Source organism: Lycium ferocissimum, chromosome 6 (assembly GCF_029784015.1).
Source record: "Lycium ferocissimum isolate CSIRO_LF1 chromosome 6, AGI_CSIRO_Lferr_CH_V1, whole genome shotgun sequence".
Classification (NCBI taxonomy): domain Eukaryota; kingdom Viridiplantae; phylum Streptophyta; class Magnoliopsida; order Solanales; family Solanaceae; genus Lycium; species Lycium ferocissimum.
In genome coordinates, this window is record NC_081347.1 from 2,591,438 (window position 1) to 2,615,985 (window position 24,548).

At 31.2% G+C, this 24,548-nt stretch overlaps 2 protein-coding genes and 2 long non-coding RNA genes across 4 annotated transcripts; 1 reads left to right on the forward strand and 3 right to left on the reverse strand.

The window, feature by feature from the left end:
• LOC132060483 (TMV resistance protein N-like) lies at window positions 1-1,138 on the reverse strand. Its single transcript, XM_059453514.1, has 2 exons — window positions 931-1,138; window positions 1-818 (listed from the first exon to the last, which is right to left on the reverse strand). The coding sequence occupies exons 1-2, from the start codon at window positions 1,136-1,138 to the stop codon at window positions 1-3; spliced, it is 1,026 nt and encodes a 341-aa protein (XP_059309497.1).
• Window positions 728-7,256, reverse strand: LOC132058897 (TMV resistance protein N-like). The gene is made up of 3 exons (XM_059451314.1): window positions 6,994-7,256; window positions 5,135-5,423; window positions 728-1,210 (listed from the first exon to the last, which is right to left on the reverse strand). Exons 1-3 carry the CDS (start codon window positions 7,042-7,044, stop codon window positions 1,143-1,145), a joined length of 408 nt encoding a protein of 135 aa, XP_059307297.1. The 5' UTR covers window positions 7,045-7,256; the 3' UTR covers window positions 728-1,142.
• An 11,710-nt stretch (window positions 7,257-18,966) lies between these two features.
• Window positions 18,967-19,318, reverse strand: LOC132058910 (uncharacterized). Its single transcript, XR_009415457.1, has 2 exons — window positions 19,225-19,318; window positions 18,967-19,004 (listed from the first exon to the last, which is right to left on the reverse strand). It is a non-coding gene; the product is annotated as an uncharacterized LOC132058910 (long non-coding RNA).
• Window positions 19,319-20,290: 972 nt separating this feature from the next.
• On the forward strand, window positions 20,291-22,236 carry LOC132058908 (uncharacterized). Its single transcript, XR_009415456.1, has 3 exons — window positions 20,291-20,338; window positions 20,598-20,709; window positions 22,194-22,236. It is a non-coding gene; the product is annotated as an uncharacterized LOC132058908 (long non-coding RNA).
• Window positions 22,237-24,548: the final 2,312 nt, after the last annotated feature.

Consider the following 24,548-nt stretch of genomic DNA (forward strand, 5'->3'; position numbering starts at 1 on the left):
TTAAGCCTCTCGCAATCTCTCAAGGCCAAGGATCGAAGAACACCAATTTTCTATGCTTCGAGGAAAATACTCAAAATTATTTCCCCTGAGATACAACTTGTTCAAAGAGGACAAGGATCCAATGTCTTCCGGAAGTCCTCCATCTTTTAAATTGCAGAACCAGAGATTCAACTTTTTTAAAGAGGATAAACGTCCAATGTCCTCCAGAAGTCCTCCGTCTTTTAGATTGCAGTAATTGAGATCCAATTCTTCCAATGAGCGTAACCCTTCATTCACTTGAGGGAACACAAAGCACACTCTATCTTTCAGCCCAACTTCTGAGCTTTGTTTTGCAAAACTCAAGAATTTAAGCTTGTTCAAGCGGACAATGGAAGACGGAGGTCGTGAAATTAGAGTCCATGCGGCATCAAGCTTCTCCAAGTTTTCTAAATCACCAATCTCTTCTTGCAAGCTTTCAAGTTTTGAACAACCAAACACATTTAGAATACCCAAACTTTTCAACATGCCACTGCTACTTGGAAGAGCTACAAGGTCTCTCAAAGAGCTCAAATCTAGCTTGGTAATATGAGTTAGATACTGAAGAGATGATAGTGGTTCCCTTATTCCAGGGTAATTCATCTTAATCTCCAACTCCAGCTTCATTCTTCCACGGATTTTTGGAAATTTCTCTAAATTAGAGCAATATCGTAGATCCAGAGATTCAAGAGATTCCACGTTAGATTCAAGAGATTCCACGTTAACACATGGAAACCTCTTAAGCCAATTCATCATATCTAACGTAATGAGTTTTCCGCAATACCCTAGGGAATCGTCAACCTCTTCAAGACCATAACAATTTCAGAGATGCAAACTCCAAATTTGGCATCTCTGTGAAATCTGGTGTTCCCGTCATCCTCCAAGAGCTGCTGAGATCTTGCTTCCATAGCTTACTTGTTCCCCTGATCTCTGGAAATTTCTCTAAACTATAGCACTTTTGTATATTCAGATATTCAAGAGATTCCCCTTTAACACAAGGAAACCTCTTAAGTCTTACACAACCCTCCAAGTTTAATCGAATGAGTTTTCTGCAATACCCCAGGGAATCGTCAAACTCTTCAAGACGACAAAATCCCAAATCCAAATACTCCAAATTTAGCATCTCCCTAAAATCTGGTGTTCGCATGAGGTGTGCAGAGAAGCTGAGATCTAGCTTCCGTAGAGATGGCAAATGCTGCAATTCAGGGCACAAAAAGAATGAGATAGGAAAAACAAGAAATGACAGGTAAAAGAATTAGAGTTTAGATTTTAGATTTGGGTATCTATCATTCATCATGCTATTCCCATTTCCTTTCTTTTCTTCTTTTCATTTTGTATATTTAAGGGCATCAAATGACCTTTGCGTTCCTAAAAGAGTTAATTACGATGTATATCAATTAGGGTAATAATGCTACCAAAATTGACCCATATTTTTAAATCTTACAAAAAATGACCCAGTCTCCTCTCTCTCTCTCTCTCCTCGTTAAGCCCTTCAGCACCGGTGAGGACCCAAACCCCCTTTAACAACAAATTGATTTTGGAATCTCAAGTTGAGTACAAGCTTCGAATTCCTTCAGCCAACCCAACACAATTTTAGCAAACACAATTTCACACCAAAATCGATACAATGAGTACAAAAAGAACAGTAAAGTCGAATAAACCTGATCACATATAAAATATCAAGATCTCACAATGAAACTATTTTGGAATTTTCAGTTTTTCAAAAAAAAATTCCTTTTTTTTTTTTTTAGTAATTCAAACACCTAGTCAATGTTCATGGAAATAGCAATTAAAGAAGATGAAGACGTTGATTTGTGCTCTGAATTTCCTATCACGCAATCTTCCGTTGCCTGCTGATGTATTAGATGCCGTCTCTTCAATCCGTAGGTGCAGGGTAGTGGGTGTATAATGGTGTATATGGTGTATACACCCCTTTTATACACTCTAATACATTTTTATACATCTATATACATAATGTATCTGTCATGTATACTTATGTATATAGGTGTATAAATATGTATAAGTCTTATTCAAAACCAGTTCAGATCTATGTTTATGCCCACTTGTACAATATTTTACAATTGTGTATAAATATGTAAAAGTGTGTATTGTCTTGTATAATACTGTACAATTAAATTTTTTAGTGTATATATACCTGCACATTATACACCTTCAAATACATATATACATAATGTACTTATCTTTTGTATATAAGTGTATAACACTGTATAAAAGTGTTTTTGGGCCAAAGCTTTGCAATGTAAGTTTTGGGCTATTTTTTTGCAATGTAAGTGAGCAAATTATATATTTCTGAAATTTCCCCTTCCTAAAACGTATTGGTATTAAAAAGATAATTTACTTTCTCAAACGAAAAATTAGTAAGTCATTTGGATTATCAGAGTCAACACAATTACGTGATACAGCTTGGGTTTCGAGAGTCACACACAAAAAAAAAATTGACTGCTATTTATTCGTATGCCCTTTAAATATTTTAAAGAGAAAAGACATCATTTCCCCTGGAATTCAAAACTCACTTTTAGCAACTAAACTTAACCTGTAATTATTTACCCCCCTAAACAACTTAGCGATAATTATTTACCCCCTTAGCGGCCTGGACCAGAATTGAGTGTATTACATTTCGCGCCACGTCATTGCCCATCATTGCCATGTCATTGCAGCGTCATTGCCACGTCAAAAATTACCAACTCTTCATTTTTTATTTTTCTTTTATTATTTTTCTCTTTCTTCTACTTTCTCCTCATTCTCACCACACTTGCACCACTGCCACCAACACCACCGCCGCCCCACCTTCTTCCGCCCTCCACCCCCACCCCACTCATTGTGATTTCTTCATTAAGAACACCACCACCATACGCCAACCCCCCACCCCGTTGCATTGTGATTTCTTCAATTGAAGAACACCACCACTACCACGCCAACCCCCACCCCGCGTTGTGATTTCTTCATTATTGAAGAACACCACCACGCCAACCCCCACCGATACATTGTGATTTCTTCGTTATTGAAGAACACCACCACCACCACGCCAACCCCCACCCCCAACCAAACAACCAAACCCACCTTCTTCCGCCCTCACCCCCACCCCAGCTGCATTGTGATTTCTTCATTATTGAAGAAATTGCAATGTTCAATTTCTTCAACTGAGGCAATTTCAATTTCTTCATTATTCAACTGAGAAAAAACTATCAACAATTTCGCCACACACCAGTCCATTTGAACTGTAAAATAACCATCACTTGAAGAAATTTTATTATTTTTTCTCTCCACCCCACCCCATCCCACCCCACAGCCCCGCCCCCTCTTCTTCACCCCACAAATTTTCGTTTCTTTTTGTTTATTCAAAGTCAAATTCGTCTCTTCCCATAAAAAAATCTTGACGAAGGTATTGAAACAAAAATCACAGTCACTTGCACTACGTAAAGAAACTAAATTGAAAGAAACAAAAAATTATCCAACAAAGAGGCATATACATTTCACAATTCATCAAGAAATTAAGCATTTCTTCACTGAAAATTTGTCGCTCAGTTCTACTTGGACCATTCCATTTCCATTCAAATTCGAAAAAAATAACTAGCAAATGTTAATGTAATTTTTGCAAAATTTGAAATAGCCCCAACACAATACAAGAGATCAGCCGCAATACCATGAAATAGCCCCAAAACCAACCGCCAACCTTCACCAAACAGCCATGAAAAATGCAGCTTTAAACCACCCCTTTCAACAGAAAAAAAAAAAAAAAAAAAAAAAAGGAAAACCATTAAGAGAATTAGGATGGAACCTTACGGGTATTGAATAAAAACTTGGAGAAATTGGGGTTTAGAAACTCACAGAGGGAGGCAAGGATGGTGGGAAGGAAGATGGGTGGTGACGAGGTGGCTTAAGGGTGGAGATGGGTTGGTTTTGGGGTGAAGGAGAAGGTGGTTTGTTGGTCGGTTAATGGGCGATGGTAGCGGTGCGAGTGGTGGTGTGATGGAGATCAGTGGGTGAAGGTGGTGGTGGGTGACGGTGACGGAGGGCGGGTGTGCGAGCGTGGGTGGGGGGGTTGGAAGAAGGAGAAGGGAAAAGAATAAGAAAGAAAAGGAAAAAGTTAATTTAAAATGGAAAATAAAATATTAAGAAAATCTTAATATATCATCCAATTAGAAGATGACATCTGTACAGTTGAGACCACTTTTAGTGTTTATTTTTTCCTCCCACGCGCTTTTAAGAGATTGAGTACACTTTCTTGCCACGTCACCCGTTAAGGGGGGTAAATAATTATCGTTAAGTTGTTTAGGGGGGTAAATAATTACGAGAGTTTACACACTAAAGTGAGTTTTGCTGCCAAGTTCCAGGGGGAAATGATGTCTTTTCTCTATTTTAAATTGTTATTATTGTCACACAAAAATTATATGTTCGAATTCACGGTCAAAAATAAAGAAGTTTGACTCTAGAAATCCGAACTGTATCACATAAATTGAGACAAAGAAAATAGCTTATATTTTTATTTGTTTTGATGACAAAATAGCTTATATTTTTATATCACATAGAGGCAGAAATAAGGAGACTTGAAATACTTTATAAAGAGAATTATTAATGATATTCAGAAGGAAAATATTAAACTACATAGTGATACACAATGATACAAAAGTATATTGAGGAGATATTAAACTACATAGTGATATACAATGATACAAAAATATATTGAGGAGATATAGTAGGTGAAGAATAAATTTAGTGATCTTGTAAACCTACTTTTCTCACATTTTTATTCCTATTTTATGACTAAAATAAATATTTTTAGAACATACAACAAATCATCCTTCAAATTTTATTTTATAAATATATTGTACTAATTGTCATGGAATACATGTGCAACGCACGTGAACAGACTAGTATAATAAATATGCGAACAACCCAAAAGAATATAAAGTACATTAATTTGAGTTTATAGAATTAATTTTTTTTTTCATTAACAGACATAGCATCATGATTCAAGAACAAGTCAAAATAAAAAGAATATCAAATAAAATAAGATGAAAGCAATAATATATGCTCCTCACTAAAAGTCAGAGATAGTTACAGAGAAATAAAATAAACTAGAATTTAATTATTGTACCTTTGTTTCCTTCCATAAATGACAGTGAACTGGATTTGAGATAAAGGTGAACCAGCATTTTGGGTTTAAAATTTTCTGGCAATGATTCGCAAGGAAAGTTATACCAGACAAACCAACGCAAGTTGTTAGGAAGGTACTCAATCGAGCCATCATGGCCAGGCAAGCAATTATTGAAGCCACCGTACCATATGTATAATATCCTAAGCATTTTCATGTTTTTCATGGCCTCTTTGCTAAAGCATAAATTTTCTTCATCAACAGACGAGATTGCTTCCACTGCCTTCGGCCCCTGGTAAAAAAGATAATTAGTTCATAAAGTATAATTTCAAATGTCGTATAAAATTCGCTTACCAATATGATTATTTACTCCTCGTAGTGCCAAATTTTGTCATGTTTTGTACTATTTTTTATTGAACTTGAAGTTCTTGAAAAAACAGTACCATTATAAAAAATTAAGGTACAATATTAGTTTGGTCTTTTTTAAGAAATATGTTTCTTAACCGCAAGGGTGGCTCAGTTGGTTGAGCAGGGGGCTTTCATAATGGAGGTCTCAGGTTCGAAACCCCCTGCCTACAACAGCAGGGGATTTGCCTTTTGGGTCGAGCTTGCGCACGGAGCCTGTCTAGTGCGGGTTATCTCTCCCTATGTGGTTTGCGCCTATTACACGGGAGTTGGGTTCTGTGTGCGCACTCGAAGGGTAGCGAACGCGGGTTCCCATGTCATAAAAAAAAAGAAAAGAAATATGTTTCTTACGAGAGATACTTGGTGCAATTAACTAAATAGTTCTACTCTCAAATAATGCATTCTCTGATGTAGAGTCAAATTTAAAAGTTTTTTTATGCAATGATAAAACGAAATTAATTGAAACAAACCAATAAATTGTAATATTTTAAACAAAAATAATCAATGGTAAAATGAATCCCTTGTAATTCTCTTTTGTGCATCATCTCCTATGAATATTTTGGAGCAGAGTGCTTTTACAACTCGCATCCATCCCAGCAAAAAATCGTTTGGTAGACTTTAGCTCAATTACACGAAAAATTGAGGCTTGTATTCTCTAAAATTATCCCTTGATCCACAGCGTCGGGTCAAAAGAGCATATAAGCCCTTTTGACTTATGTATTGATGAATACCTAAATATTTATAACTAAAATCAGCCAAAAATAGTAAGTTGGTCACCTCAAGTTATGACTTTTCAGCTTATAAGCATTTTTGGTTTGTTTAATCTTTTACTATTTTATCCTTAGAATTTTTTTAAAATTCAAAATACATTTTCCAAGACAAAATTATTAACATCAGGTGTTGTTTGGTATGAAGGAAAATGTGTTTTTAAAAAATAAGTGAATTTCTACTATTTTTCTCATATTCAGTTGGGTAATAAAAAATAAGTGAATTTCTTTCATATTTCCCTATGTAGAGTTGGTTAATACAAAACATTTTAGAAATAACCACCCAAGCCCCACCACCCCACAACCCACCCCACCCATACCAACCCCCAACCAAATCTCACTCCCACCCAACCATTAGCCTCGAATGCACTTCATCTTCAGCCATCCCTACTCCACACCACCACCCACCCCCACCCATACCAACCCCCCAACTAAATCTCACTCCCACCCAACCATTACCCTCGAATGCACTTCATCTTCAGCCACCTACCCCACACCACCACCCACCCCCACCCCCGACCCATGACCCTGAGACTTTTCCAGCCACCATCACATTAGATTCTCACTCTACCTAGAAAGAATAGTTGCTCTACCACATTCCGTTATGTGCAGATGCAAAGTGAAAACGAAAAAAGTGGGTCCCATAAAAGAGTCAATTTGGAATTGAAGAAGAAATTTAACAAAAATTACCTTGGGATAGAAAATAGTGCTGCAACTTGAAATGTATGCTTTGAAAATCATTGCCAATATTGATATATGGTGCTCGTTGAAGCGCTTGCAGTCCGTCTTCTTCTTCTAGCTATGCCCATTTTTTCCGAATTAATAAACTCATAGTCCAATTCTCTCTCACCCATTAGTTAATTAATTGGTCAACAATTTCCAAAACCCCATTTCTATGGGTAAATCCCCAATTCCCATAATACTCCCTCAGTTTAGTTGTCTTTTAGGCTTTTAGCTTGCTTATTAGTAAGAAAAAAAAGTTTAAATTTGTTTGTCTTGGTTTAACTAAGTATAAAGTTTAAGAAAATAAAGAATTTTTAAAATTTTGTGATCTTAAATTAAAGATGTATATATAATGTACCAAAATGTTTTTTTAATTTTGTGGCCTTGAACATGTCACGTGGATTACTAGAATTATAGAGTTATCAAATTAGAAAGATACATTATTTTTTAAACAGATCAAAAAGAACACTAAGACAAAAAATTTGAAACTGAGGGAGTATGTGCAGCAATCTATTTTTACTAACTTATTTTTATTTACTTTTTTAGCTATTTAATGCTATTATTGGAACATAAGTATTATTAATCATTATCACTTTCGATAATGTCCTTATTAAAAGACCCATTGCCTTGAAATGTTTTTTCTATTTTAATTTTTCACAAAAGTCGAAAAAGTCTTCATCTAGCAAAATGTTTCAGTCTTCAACACATTATTAATAAAAATAATCTAAATAAAATAGATAATAACTGAAACTTTACTCAACAAATTGTGAGCCTTGTTTATTTGAAACAATAAAATATGTTAGATGTGTAAAAATAAGATAATATCCAAGCATTTATCATCTATTAATTGACTTCACCGTAATTAAAGATAACGTTGTTATTAATCCGTAGTTGCCGGAAAGAAAGGAAATATGAAAATAAACAAATGAAGCTTGTTAAACAAAGTTTGGGAGTGGTGTGTTTTTATATTTTCTCTGTATAATTCTAACAACAATTCAGGAATTTATTCTTTGTATGTGTTGCGTGAGTTTTGTGTTGAAGCATCTTTTCTTGTAAAGTCAAGGGTCTAAATTTCTCCATCTAATAAATATCTAATGATTTATATATAAAGAACAAAAAAATTCATAGCCCCGTACCTAATAGACTATTTGTGATTTTTTCCCCTTAGAAAATATGACTTGCCAAATAACTCTTTGTTTTACTTAAAACATATACTCCTAATATACTTGCCTAATGATTGTGTCCTTCTACACCCAAGTAGGATGTTTACAGTTCGGTTTAGGGACGATTTTTTCTTGAAATGAAACCAAATCAATTAAGTCGATTTTTTAAATATTAAAACCAAATCAAATCAAATCAATTAAATCAATTTTTCATCAGTTCTCCTTTTATCAATTTTGTCGATTCTTGACGTTTTTTTAAATAAATATATCACGTACATTGCCAGGTGCATATTCCTACCAACATTTGACTTCTAAAATAAACTAGCTTTTGCCTTAGAGGCATCCAAATGGGACACTGCATTTTTCAAAGACTGTTTCTAAGCCTAAAGCCAATGTGCATGTCATTTGCCAGCTCTGGTTCTAAATCTCTATTATGTCATACAACTCTCCAATTCTGAGATCACAAACAAACAAACAATATAGACCTATGACTACCTCTAATACTTCTTTTGTTCCCTTAAAACTAGAGTACTTGCTCTAAACTCATTTCGCGGAACTTCTTAATCCGCCTGCTAGATTGACCATTTTCAGTGATTCTTCTATTCACAAACTACTTCTACCATTTAACCTTTGGCAGAGGATATCTGCCCTTCTTCAGTAGAACTTGGAAGTGGCAAAGAAAGTATTTGAGCTCTCAATCCCAAAGAAAGAATAGTTGTTCCACAACTGGAGCTACATCCGATTCCTCGAGATAGTTCCCCTTTGGTCCGTTTGCTTTGTGATGATGTGAGGCGACTTGCTAATAGTTCCAATACTTCTTTCATCCACCCGTTTTGGAAGCTACAAAGGCAAAGAAATGATTATATAGGGAAGATTTTTTCTTAAAATGAAACCAAATCAATTAATTGGTATTCTGGTCAAAAGAGGTGCCACGTCACCTCAACTGAGACAAGAATATATATAGTTACGAAGCATGGATTATTGTATACCCAAGTTTTTTTCCGAATCTCTTTCTCGGGCCAAGAATCAAGTTGTTCTGCTAAAAAGAGGAAACATGTGCCCTTCGTATGCTTAGTCGGTTTTTTCTCAAAATCCCATCTTGCAGTGCAAAAATAATCCAACACCAAAAGAGTAGACCTTGTTAAAATCACTTATGTAATCGAGTCACCGAGATACAAATGTTATTAGTTTATCAAGATCATTTTCAGCGAGAAACAGCAGAGAGTAAGATTAAAGATAAAAAAAGATTGCAATTCCTAATTTGAAACGACCACATCACATCTACCATGAATTATTTGAAAAAGCCTTGAGAGGAAAGGGCTTCTAAGTAACATTTGGTATAATAATCTAGCACGCAATATTTTGCAGAAAAATTGAAAGATCATGAGTCCTTAACTCTACCACAACTAATATTCTGCCAGTTATCTGATGTAATAGACAAGTTACGTAGACTTCGTTGCTTATTTTCACCTTCATGAGGGAGAACGAACCTCAACTTCACCTCGTACTCCAGCTTCCTCTATTTCTCACGTCAATTGTTTCATCTTTTACCCAACTCCCTACCATAACAAGAGAAAGATATGCATTTTTAAGTTAAAATAGAGATGCATAAACAATGAACTATTAGTAAGTTTTGTAGCCATGGATATCAGTGGCTACCTTTGGGACAACCCTTTGCCTTTTCTATGAGAAGAACCTCAAGGGCATCTTCATCTACCAATGATAGCTCAGTGAAATCTTTATATCTGTGGGGTATACATATGCAGAAATAAATTATTAGGGGAACAGAAACTGTTAAGTGATTCAACTATAACCTTAACACCATATACATCTTTCCACATGAAAATCATACAGCAAAATCGAAATCTGAAACTTAGTACTCAGAAAAGCCGAACACTGGCTTTCAGTAAATGAATTCTGATGGAGCACCAAGATATGACACAAGTCGCAAGATATCACATAATACTTCACTAGCTGTCACTTCAGCCCCAGCACCCGGATCGCGCATCTGATCCCGAGAGTTGTGCAAATGGGTATTGTTCCTTACTATATCTTCGCAGCTCGACAGTCCCTTTTCCGTTGACAACATCCACGACTCTAATGTATCTCAAGAGCTTCATAGACATCATTTTTGTCAGATAAGGAAGCTACATTTACAAGAAAGCAAAACATATACTAGTACATGCTTGTGAACTACTCAATCTTGTGACAAAAGAAAATATCCAGCTGCTGCTGAACCAGATTGAATCACTCAAAGATGATTACTGGTGGCCTAATACAATGTTAGATACTTTAGAAATTAGCAACTTAAAAATCTGCAAACATATTCCGGACAGACTTCTTTCCCTCAAGTATTGGACAATTCAGTAGTCAATGATGAAGCACATCTCTACCCTCTACTACATAATAAGACTTATCTGGTACTTCTGCGATTAAAATTCTAAATGAAACAGCAATTTCCCTATGCAGGAACTTTTACTGAGATAAATATACACATATTTAATGCTTTCTTTCCTACTTTGGTTTATATTATAAGGGCAAACGTGCAAATATACCCCTCAACTTTGCGATTCAGAGAAAATATACCCTCGTTAAAAAATTGGGGCATATATATTCCTGACATTACACAAATGGCGCAAATAAACCCTTTTCACTGACGGGATTTTTTTAAAAATCATTTAGCTTGTTTTTAATTAAAATGTCGTGTGGCTACAAAAAAATAAGTCTACCCAGTTTTTTCAGCAGCCTTATTTTTTCAAGCCACGTTGTAAATTCTCATGGGTTGTTTGGTTCGTTTTAAGAAATAACTCCGTGGATTTAAAAAAAAAATCTATCCATTTTTGTAATGAACCAGGCCTGACACTCAATCATTACATAAGGGAATCAATTGAACTGTGATTTCAACTAAGTTGCCAGAGTAACATACAGCAAATCCTAAGAAGTCATCATCTACGTAACAATTTTCAAGCAGATTTACTGATGCATTTGTATCCATTCCCTGATGGTGGAACCAACTTGGGATCCTCTTCCCGTGATACAAAATGGTAAACACTCTTTGTGAGAAGGAATCTGAAACACATAAATTTGGAAACAATAACTCTAAAAAGGAATAAGTTTTTCATTCACCAACCTTCTGTAAACACTGAAAACGACTAAGTTTTTACATTATTGGATCGTAATTTAACCTTACAAAAAAATCAAAATGTACTTACCATGATGATTAGGTTTGACATAAAGATGAGCTTCACTAGTTGTATACCCAGCATAACATTTTACCAAAAACGTATCACCATACACACCAACACCACACTATTTTTTCAGCCGTCCGATCACTACAACAAATGTGATATTTAGCTATGAAATTATTAGCCACGATGCAAAATTCGTCACTAATTCTTCACTTTTTATGACAAAAAGTACATTTCGTCTTCAAATATATGAGCCATATAGTTTTAGTGACGAAACACAAAAATTCGTAGCAAAAATTTTGTCCACTAAGTTTCCCACCAAAAATGAGTTGGCGCCATTTTTTGAGTACATTAACCATGAATTTTAAGTAACCAGTGACACATTATTTTGTCACTAATAATGTATCCAATTTGTGACAAATTATTATTTGTCTTAAATATAGTTAACTTTTAGAGACGAAAAAGTTTTGTCACAAAAAATATGTTGTTACAAGAGCGACAAATTAGAGTTTGTAGTTAAATGTTGTAAGCTTTAACTACAAAATTTAGATTTTTAATTGTGACGTTAGTTTTTGTCACTAATAATATAAACAACTAGTGAGGATTATTTTATTGTCTCTAATAAATCTGCTAATTAGTGACAACAAAGTTTTGTCACAAAACATGCAATGTTTTAAATAAAGACAATTTGTTACCCAAGTTTTTTCTTGTTAACAAAAACGTTTTAAATTCTTGTTGTTGCATTTGTGGTTACTAGTTTTAATACACGAGCGTTGCACATGCATATTAATTTAATAAAAATCTATATACAAGAAAAATAAATTATGAGAATTAGCAATTAACGTTAAAGTATATACTAACATTCATTTAAATGAAAAAAATGGAGTAATATTATTACATAGGCACAGTAATTGAATTTGCAGTAATTATATATCATCTAAACCTGGAAAGATTTTTAGAAATAAAGATTTGGGAAGACAAAATAATAATAAAAAATGTTACGGGGTAGAAGAAGGAGCAGGAGTATATTTTGATAATTAATTTATATTTTGAAATTAATAAGCCTAATTTTGTACATAAAATTAGTGATAATGGGATCTTCCTTCTTCAAAAATAATTTATTACAACAGTAGAAAAACTGTCTTTACTATTACTCGAAAATACTTATCTCTGTTGGTCAAAAACCTCAACTTTTAATGAAATACTTTTTTCAAATAAAAAGGTACTTTTGATTTCTTAAAAACTTTGGCCAAATAGGCTACTATTATTAATAGAATGGTATTTTTGTTATATTTTAAAGTTAATTAGACAAAACACCCCTGCAATAAGATTCAGTTTCGGAAACACTCTTTTTATTTTAAATTCAAATGTCCTTACATCCTTTATACTACGGAAATCTTACATTTACACTCTCTATGAAATATATAAATAACTAAGTATTAAAATAAAATTATTAAAAGATAATTTAAAATTGTAAATAATTTTTTTGTTATGTATTTATTTTACGAAAACTAAGACTACAAACATTTTTCTGCAATTTTTATTCACGCATCTGGTTAAAAAAATATTTTTTTCTTCAAAATATGTATCTTTTGAAACTTTCAAATGGAAAATTGAATACAAATTATTTAATAAAATGATTACAGTTTTTACTATATTTGGCCAAATATTTTTATTTTTTGAATCTCCTAAACGTAATGATGTTATCCTTATTTTTATTGAAGTATATTTAGAGCCAGAATCCGGTTCGCGACCTCGAGAGTGATTCCGAGGCCTTCCTTCTGAGGATTTTAGGGTGAGCCACTTGTCGGATCTGCAGCCCTGGATCCCCTCTTGATATTTGTCCATTTGATTTCTTAGAAAATTATTTCTATGTATTTTGAGACTTGTATTTAGTTTTCGGATTGTATATGTTTTAGTGCTCTTGTACGATTCCAGGCAAGATTATGGGATTGTACGTGATAGTATTTCCGCACATGTGTTATTTTTATATCTATTATGACTTGGTTTAATTATTTTCTTTAAATTCCGCATGTTTCCTTAAAATTGAATCTGTCGAAGGGAAGGGTTCGCCCACTAGGGGATAGTGTAGGTGCCCTCATGACCTATGTATTTAGCTCATGTCATATTCCAGGGTTAAGTGTAAGATTAAACGTATACTCAGGGGTGGATCTCTGTGGAGGGCTGGGGATGCCACGCCAACCGAACACTTTGGTAAAAATTTCATATATGTATGTGCATATGTATACAAAATTCAATATATATTGATCTTGCCACCCATACAAACAAAAGAGGGAATGCCGCCACTGGCGAAGGGCATACCATATCACACAATTGACCTGAGTTCGAACCTCGTGCAGCACATATTTTTTGGCTTGCTCTTTTGGAGTCCGGAGCCAAAATGGCTTATTTTTGCAGCCATTAGCCTAAAATAGGCTCCCTTTTTTTTTTTTTAATACCACAATTAATGGGTATTTCGTTGGTTATCCAACGAAATACCCACACAATACTGTTCATAGCCGCAACAATTTTTTTTTCTTTATTTGCATTTCGTGATACAATCAACGAAATGTGTTTTTTTTTTTTAATTTCGTGAATATAACTGTTTTATATTTTTTTTTCTTTTTTGCATTTCGTGATACAATCAACGAAATGTGTTTTTTTTTATTTCGTGAATATTAACTAAATCCGTTATATATATATATATAAATATATATTTTTTGCATTTCGTGATACAATCAACGAAATGTGTTTTTTTTTTTTTTTAATTTTCGTGAATATTAATATTAACGAAATTGTTTTATATATATATATATATATATATATATATATATATATATATTTTGCATTTCGTGATACAATCAACGAATAGGTGTTTTTTTTTTTTGCATTTCGTGATCCAATCAACGAAATGTGTTTTTTTTTTTATTTCGTGAATATTAATATTAACGAAATCGTTTTATATATATATATATATATATATATATATATATATTTTTTTGCATTTCGTGATACAATCAACGAAATGTGTTTTTTTTTTTTTATTTCGTGAATATTAATATTAACGAAACATTTTATATATATATATATTTTTTTTTTGCATTTAGTGATACAATCAACGAAATAGGTGTTTTTTTTTTAATTTCGTGAATATTAAAAAAAAAAAAAGGCTTTTAATCAAAAATCATCGCTATTTCGTTTTTTTTTTATTTCGTGACTATTAACTAAACTGTTTTATATATTTTTTTTTTTTTTGCATTTCGTGATACAATCAACGAAATATTTTTTTTTAAATTTCGTGAATATTAATATTAATGACATCGTTTTATATATATATATATATATATATATATTTTTGATACAATCAATGAAATAGGTGTTTTTTTTTTTTTGCATTTCGTGATACAAACAACGAAATGTGTTTTTATTTTTTTTTTATTTTTATTTCGTGAATATTAATATTAACAAAACTGTTTTATTATTATTTTTTTTTTTTTTTTTGCATTTCGTGATACAATCAACTAAATGTGTTTTTTTTTTAATTTCGTGAATATTAATATTAACGAAATCGTTATATATATATATATATATATATATATATATTTTTGCATTTCGTGATACAACCAATGAAATAGGGTTTTTTTTTTTTTTGGATTTCGTTGATACAATCAACGAAATATGTTTTTTTTTTTTTTTTTAATTTCGTGAATATTACAAAAAATGGCTTTTAATAAAAAATCATCGCTATTTCATTTTTTTTAATTACAAAAATCAACTTTATATATATATATATATAGATTAAAAGCCATTTTTTAATTTTTTTTTTAAATATATTTTTCAAAAAACTTAGTGTTTGTCGAAGGTTATTTTAGTCAACTTTATATGTCGAAAAATTAATTGACTTTATTTTCAAAAATTGAAACCGATGAAATTGACATTCACAAACTTACATTACCCCGGATTTTTACGTTGAAATCTATTGCGTATCATTATCTTATAAGTAAATAAAACTGAAAATTTCACATCAATTTGGGGGAAAATTTCACGCCAATTTGATCTAAAAACGTAATTGAAATATATATATATATTATGCATTTCATTTGTAGATCAACGAAATAGGATAAGATATTTTTTGGAATATATATATATATTTTATGCATTTCGTGAATTTTTTTCATTTCGTTTATATACCAACAAAATATATATATTTATATAAAAAAAAATTATTTTCGTATTTCATTTATATATTTCAATTTCGTTTTTATATGAACGAAATAAAAAAAAATCATATTTCTTTTTTTAATAAACGAAATACAAAAAAAAAAAAAAATACTATTTCGTTGATATACCAACGAAATGCAAAATATATATATTCCAATTTCGTGAATATTAATATTAACGAAACTGTTTTATAATTTTTTTTTTTTTCATTTCGTGATACAATCAACGAAATATTTTTTTATTATTATTATTTCGTGAATATTAATATATATATATATATATATATATATATATATATATATATATATATATATATATTTGGCATTTCGTGATACAATCAACGAAATATTTTTTTTTTAATTTCGTGAATATTAAAAAAAATGGCTTTTTAATCAAAAATCATCGCTATTTCATTTTTTTTTAATTACAAAAATCAACTTTATATATATATATATATATATATATATTCCAAATTGATTAAAAGCCATTTTTTTAAAAATATATTTTTCGAAAAACTTAGTGTTTGATTTGTAAAAGGTTATTTTAGTCAACTTTATATGTCGAGAAAATTAGTCACTTTATTTTAAAAAATTGAAACCGAGGTTAAATTGACATTCACAGGTACATTACCCCTGGATTTTTACGTTGAAATCTATTGCGTATCATCATCTTATAAGTAAATAAAACTGAAAATTTCACGCTAATTTGGGGGAAAATTTCACGCCAATTTGATCTAAAAACGAATTTGAAATATATATATATATATATATATATATATATATATATATATATATATATATATATATATATGAAATAGGATAACATATTTTTTGGAATATATATATATATATATATTTTATGCATTTCGTGAATTTTTTTCGTGTCGTTTATATACCAACAAAATATATATTTATATAAAATAAAAAAATTATTTTTGTATTTCGATATATATATATATATTTCACTTTCGTTTTTATATGAACGAAATAAAAAAAAATTCATATTTCTTTTTTAATAAATGAAATACAAAAAAAAAAAAAAACTATTTCGTTGATATACCAACGAAATGCAAAATATATATATATATATATATTCCAATTTCGTGAATATTAATATTAACGAAACTCGTTTTATATTTTTTTTAATTTTTTTTTTTGCATTTCGTGATACAATCAACGAAATGTTTTTTTATTATTATTTCGTGAATATTAATATTAACGAAACTCGTTTATATATATATATATTTTTTTTTGCATTTCGTGATACAATCAACGCAATAGGTATTTTTTTTTCTTTTTTTGCATTTCGTGATGCAATCAACGAAAATTTTTTTTTAATTTCGTGAATATTAAAAAAAAATTGCTTTTAATCAAAAATCATCGCTATTTCATTTTTTTTTTATTACAAAAATCAACTTTATATATATATATATATATATATATATATATATATTTTTCCAAATTGATTAATATCCATTTTTTAATTTTTTTTTTAAAATATATTTTTCAAAAAACTTAGTGTTTGGCTGTAAGGTTGTTTTAGTCAACTTTATATGTCGAGAAAATTAGTCGAATTTCTTTATTTTAAAAAATTAAAACCAGTTAAGTGAAATTGACATTCAGCTACATTACCCTGGATTTTTACGTTGAAATCTATTGCGTATCATCATCTTATAAGTAAATAAAACTGAAAATTTCATGCCAATTTGGGAAAATTTCACGCCAATTTGATCTAAAAACGAAATTGAAATATATATATATATATATATATATATATATATATATATATATATATATATATATATATATATATATATAAATTTCAATTTCGTTTTTATATGAACGAAATAAAAAAAATTCATATTTCTTTTTTTAATAAACGAAATACAAAAAAAAAAAAAAAAATTACTATTTCGTCGATATACCAACGAAATGCAAAATATATATATATTCCAATTTCGTTTTTATATGAACGAAATTAAAATGTTTTTTTTTATCCTATTTCGTTTTTTAATATTTTAAATGCAAAAAAAAAAAATTATAATTTCCTATTTCGTTTTTTTATTCAAAAAAAAATACATATTTCGTTGATTAATTCACGAAATGCATAAAAAAAAATATTTTATCCTATTTCGTTGATCTACAAACGAAATGCATAATATATATATATATATATTCCAATTTCGTTTTTAGATGAACGAAATAAAAAAAAAATCTTATTTCGTTTTTTAATAAATGAAAAAAAAAAAAACTAGTCAGTAAAGTCAAGACATAACTTTATTTTGAATATAAATATAATTCTAAAAAATATAGGGAGAAAAACTAGTTGTAAAGTCGTCAAACTTTAGATGGTCATAACTTTCTAGCTTTATTTACTTATAAGATGATGATACGCAATAGATTTCAACGTAAAAATCCAAATGGTAATGTAGGCGTGAATGCCGCTCACTTCGTCGCGATTTCAATTTTTGAAAATAAAGTCGACTAATTTTTCTCGACATATAAAGTTGACTAAAATAACCTATCGTCAAATACTAAGTTTTTGAAAAATATATTAAATTTTTTTTAAAAAATGGCTTTTAATCAATTTGGAATATATATATATATATATATATATATAAAGTTGATTTTTGTAATTAAAAAATGAAATAGCGATGATTTTTTTATTAAAAGCCATTTTTTTAATATTCACGAAATAAAAAATAAAACAAAACAAAAAACATATTTCGTTGATTGTATCACGAAATGCAAAAAAAAAAAAATGTAAAACAGTTTCGTTAATATTAATATTCACGAAATAAAAAAATAAAATAAAAAACACATTTCGTTGATTGTATCACGAAATGCAAAAAAAACAAAAAAAAAATATATAAAACAGTTATATTCACGAAATTAAAAAAAAACACATTTCGTTGATTGTATCACGAAATGCAAACAAAAAAAAAAATGTTGCGGCTATATGAAGTATTGTGTGGGTATTTCGTTGGATAACCAACGAAATACCCATTGTGGTATTAAAAAAAAAAAAAAGAGCCTATTTTGGGCTAATGGGCATAAAAAATAAGCCATTTTGACTCAGACTCGCTCTTTGCTTGTCGCTAATTACACACATCACTTATCCTTTTTCATTTTTTATTTTTTTCTTCAATTCTTCTTTACTTGCTTTAAGTAATTCTTGACCTTTTTTTCCTCCCTCTTTCTCAAGTATTAATCTCTTGATATACGCGTTGCGTGCATATCCCATATCAATGAGTACTAAATTTTAAAATAGCACAAAATATTAAGTAATAAAGATAAAAAATATTATGATAAAATTTAAAGGATATTGTGATCTTTCACCGATGTTTGCGCTAAGTGAAGATGATTGAGTTAAAGCTACAATTCTTGATTCTTTCTCAACTTTGTATCTGCAACAACACACAAAGACATTGGAGGATGAAGATATTGAGGTAACGATATTAGATGGTTTATACGGGTAAGGATTTTAACGTGGAAAATCTGTTTCTCTCTAAGTTTTAGAGAATAAGGCATCCTGTTCCTACAATTTTTTTTAGACTGCTTAGATTTCTTTAATCTCAGAATATCTAGAAGAGAACACTATTAAATAAATCGAAAAAGATAAATAACCTGAACCGTAACCCAAAATCGAACAAACCGACCCGTTTATCCTATTTGGATGGTGTGGCACCCGGAACCTCCAAATCCTGGATCCGCCTCTATGTCTACTTTGTTTAGTTGAATGCATAAATTTATCCTGAGATTACTTATCTTTCAACCAAACAAAATATAAATTTAATCCAAATCTAATAATGGGATATCCGCCTCATCTCATGAACCAAACGATCCGAAGAATATCACAAAGAAGTAAACATTAGAGCACGATTATCAAAATTTCTTCGTTGCTTAAGGAAAGGAATTAATTTGTTTCTATGTAGCATACTCAGGGGCGATTTTAGGCCCTATTTTTGGAGCACGTGAACATATGATCTCGCTGTAAAACTAGATATTTTATGTATATATTTCCTAAAATTAGTATAATATTATCTACTCGAACACATACTACAAACGACCAAATGGTGCACTAGGTTGAAAGTTGAGTTATTTATCCAGGGGACTAGAAATCAATACTTACCCGCACCGGGTGTTTATACCAAATTAATGAATACATGTCATGATTAGAGTTTAGTATGGTGAGTTAAGTTCCTCGTCTACTACAATTTTTTATGGTACCATGCACTATTCCAATGGTGTCATTTCATTGTATATTCTTGTCTAAAGTAGTGAAATAAATAAGAATACAAAAATCTTACAATATTTAAAGAATATTTTGGTCAAACAATATACATATATATATATGTAGAGAGAGAGAGTATTGATTTAAAATATTAAAGAATTTGAAATAATTAATTTTCTCAAGAACTTGTGTGATGAGTTGGCCTAAAACGTAGTCAAATATTTTTTTTAAGTTTCCGCCAAGGAAAAGACGGCAAGTTGGTTCCCAAAATCCTTTTCGCGCTCTTTAGTTTCCACTACAATTAGGTTTTCTTCTCTTTTCATTATACCGCTGAATTGAGCTCTTGTTCTTCCATTGCTTCTACCAATAATTTGGTGAGTTATCTTCTAGTTTCGTTTCTAGTGTGGTATGTTCTCGCTTCTGATTTAGTTTAATTTGGTGGTTTGCGGCTCCTTCACAGAATCTGGGTGGTCGGGTTCAATTTCGATGCATCTATTACATAGAATGGTTAGATTCTTTCTCCTCTGAAATCGTCTTTTAGTTGAAATCTGTTACAAAACTGATACGTTTACCTAATAAATATTTGGGCATATTAAAAGGTTATGCATGCAACAAAGCTCACCTGAAAGGATCAATTACTAAGGGCGATCTTGCTGAGGAGTGTATGACATTTTGTTCTAAATATTTAACTTATATGAAAATTGTCCTGATAGAAATTTTGATTCTTCCAACATAGAACACAATATCTATCTATATATAAATGTAGTGGTAGGCCATTACAAGGGGGTGCTTTGGAATTTAACCAAAAGAACCCGTAAACCAACATAAAAAGCACTTGAATCCCTAATGTGATGAAGCATCCAGACTGTCAAGTCCTGGTAAGTGTCAATGTTCAAATGTGATATATATAATTTTCACTATCGCTAATTTTTAGAAACTGTTGTAGAGAAAGACTGTTACTAGCTTTGAAAGTTCATGCATAAAAAAGAATGGTTATGGCTGTTTTTCTGGCATATTGTCCAACTAACTTGACTTAGTCATTCATTATGTGTTTCACTAGAATGAGAATTATGTTATTACTCAACTGAAAATAAAAGTGAAATGACTAATTGAATGTAATTGTATTTAATTGGCCTTTTAGATTTTACCTGAATACCTGAACTATTTACAAAGTATATGATTTTGTTAGTTCTTTCTTCGGTATTTGAAATTCATGGTTCTGACTTCGGAACTTCATGTATAAACTATAAAGAAGTACTGATCACATTGCATAGTGAACTTTGATGATCTGGAATTTTCATTTGGTGTGAGTGACTATGGACTGGAGTGATAGTCTAATATGATAACTATCATTTCTACCTATAGTGGTTCAACAGCTCAATAGAATGTGCTATGATGGCATATATTCACTCAATTTCAATTAGAGCTTTGAGGCAAAGTTAAAGTAATCAAAAGGATCAAAGAAGTATGAAAGGACAGAGGTGAACTCATGATGAAAGGTGATATTTTGGAATTTCAACAAAGGATCCAATTTGATTTGTAACTGGTTAGTAGTATCTCTAAATCAATACTTATTGCACATACATACTACTTATTTGTAGTATACATTTTTGCATATAAAAATCGGCATGAAATACATACATAACATTATGTTTGTTACAACATAAGTAGCTCATAGTACTATCGATTAAATATAACAGCACTAAATTTGAGTTAAGAAGCAGAGTTCAAGATTGTCGCAAATAAATTGACACTTTGTTACTTGTGAAATAAAATCGGCTTTAAACCCATATCCCTTATCGCTTCTTCGATTTCCTTGATCGTCGACGAATTACATTCAATTTGGATTTCTTTGTTTGTTCAATAAATATACCCAAGGAAGTAGTAGCAGATTAGAGTAAAGCACCAAGGTCAATGATATGGGTTTAAAACTGATTTGATAGCTCATTCAAGTGTACACATTATGGAACCGTTAGTTTTCTGACAGAAAAAAACTGAAGGATGTAACCTCCTATTTATAGGATAGTTTGGGCTGTTTTTTGTTTAATATGATTGTATAAGGATAATGGAGCTAGTTATGATCCAAATGTTCTTTTATTTTTTGAAGGATTTGCAAGGATGTAGTTTCGGCTTGGGGTATAGTTGAGGGATGTGTTTAGCCATTTACTCTTACTTGTAAGCGCGTCAAATGTCTTTCTATACTGTTTCAAGATGTCATATCTGGTTATACTGAATTGACTTCTTAATTTTGTTTTGAAATGAGATAATGAAAAGGAAACCTGCTTATGCAATAATGTTGCAGGCAGCACGGTCTTAAAATATTTTTCATACCCTTTGTTGACTACATTTGTTTTGAGTGCAGGACATCTTGCAGCTTCAGACACACTACACAATTGTGATACTATTGTTGCTCTCAAATGCACACGCAAATATACGTGGTCGTACAAGTAATGCGGGGATCGTTAAGTCCGTATATCGATCCCACAGAGACTTTATCCCATCGTTAAACTAATTCAAATTCCGGGAACGAAACTATTCAAGAAAGTGAAAATCAAGCTTGCTTAACAGATTAAACTAAAACCGAAAAGAGATAATCTTTACGACGTGTTTCTACGATTTGGGACTATGTTGACAAAGATCAGGAAGAAGTTTCGTATGAGAGAAAGATTCGTGGTTATGGTTTTGGCTGAATCCAAGCTTGACTTCACAATTCCACCTATTTTATTTCCAAGAGTTTAGTTTATTCATGACCATGCCATGATATCTTCTCAGTCTTATTCTCAAAGTTCTGTAGACAAGATTATTATCACATCTCAGGGATGTCCAGATAAATAAGAACGCCTTTAATGGTCCTCATCAATGCAGTGAGTGCTGGGTATATTCAACTCAAATAGTTAAACGTTTTAGACCTATCAACTATTTATTTTATTTACTAGTTCCCCTTCAGTTTCAATTCATGCAATTACGATAGTGTCTACTTATTGGCCGTATAATCAAACAATTAAAACCAAGAATAAATAAGCAACCCACAATGTGGAAAATCAATAGATAATAACTGTCATCAAATTAACTTTCAAGTCTTTCGCCACTACCCTAGAACTAGGAGATTTAGCTACTCATGATTCGATCATAGACAAAAGAAGTCATGAATAAACTAGGGTAAAAAAGATGAAAAATCAAATAACCTAGAGAGATAAAAAGGAGAACGGTGGCTTACAAATCCTTGAATAATTCCGTATCACTGCTTCTCGGCCTAAAAACGTCTATATAGGTTGTGGTAAAAATACACAAATAAGGAATCCAAATCCTAGTTTAACCGGAAAACATCCGTTGGTAACCTCGCTTTCCTTCCGCATCGCGGAAGGATCGCACAATGTTCTGCAGCTGCTCGCTTTCTTTACGCGATGCGGACCGATAGCCTAAAGTTCTGAGGCTTCTCGCGATCCTTCCGCATCGAGATTCCTTCAGTGGTTAACTCTTCTTTTTCTTCTTTGTTCGTCCTTTGCGGTCATCGACTCGTCACCTCAGCAAATCAGCGTATGCTACGAATTCCAATCCTTTCAAGCACATTGTCCATCGTTTGTCGTCATCGTACCTATACACATGAAATGTAACGACATAAGTTCAAATACGACGGTTACGTCATGAATTAAGCGATAAAAGTCATAAGAGGAAGTTGTAAAACGACACAAATCATGATATTTGTGCCAAATATCAACTATCCTCTGAACAACTAATAATTTGTATCGATATTTCAAAAAATTTGCTATAGTTGTAGTATGCTCAGCTCCACGATCATTTAAAAAAATTTGCTATCGTTGTTGTAGGCTCCACGATAATTTCAAGAAATTTGCTATAAAGGAGGAAAGCTCACAGAACATGCCAGCAGAGGTTAATGAATCTAAATAGAAATTCTAGCTTTAAACTATTTAAGGTAATTAGGAATACATCAAAATTTAATGGATTTAACTTTATAATATTATTTAATATAACCAGCTCTTCTCACTCTCACTATCTCTGCTTTTTCATCGTTCCCATATCCTTCCTTTTTGCCGGCTTCTACGGCAAATTAAGTTTTTCTATTCTACTATGTTTAATAGAATAGGCTTCTTATGGTTATGACTAATTTCAACTGGTTTAGATGAGGCAATTTACATTGTTCACTATCATGTTCATAGAATATTTTCATTCATTATCTTCTGAGTTCAAAAAGAAAAATTGCTTGATCTTGGTCCTTTGAAAGGTTGATGTGCTTGTTCTTTGCCTCAATAGTTTTCAATTGTAATTTATTTAATTTTTCTGTATTCTAAGTTCAACCAGAAAAGTTGCTTGATCTTGAGTCTTTGAAATGTTGTGCTAGATCTTTGGTTCTATAGTTTTCAACTGTAATTTAATTAGTTCTCTGTACTTTTAAATTCTAATGTATCCTTTTGCTTAAGTTGAGTACCATTGCTTGAAGGAGGACTGGCTCAAGATGAAAGTGTATTTCCTATCATGTTTTTGATGTGCTTCTGTACTATTACAGTTAATTCATAACTTAGCACATGGTAAAGGAGTATCTCATTGAATGAACCAAGAGGTGCTATGACTGGAAAATTTAAACTAAATATTTGATTTTTGTCTTATAAAGATGGTAGAATCAAGAGGTCTATTTTAAAAATAGAGAGAGATCACTGTACTAGAAACATCAAAATCTTATATAAAAAGTATCTTCTAC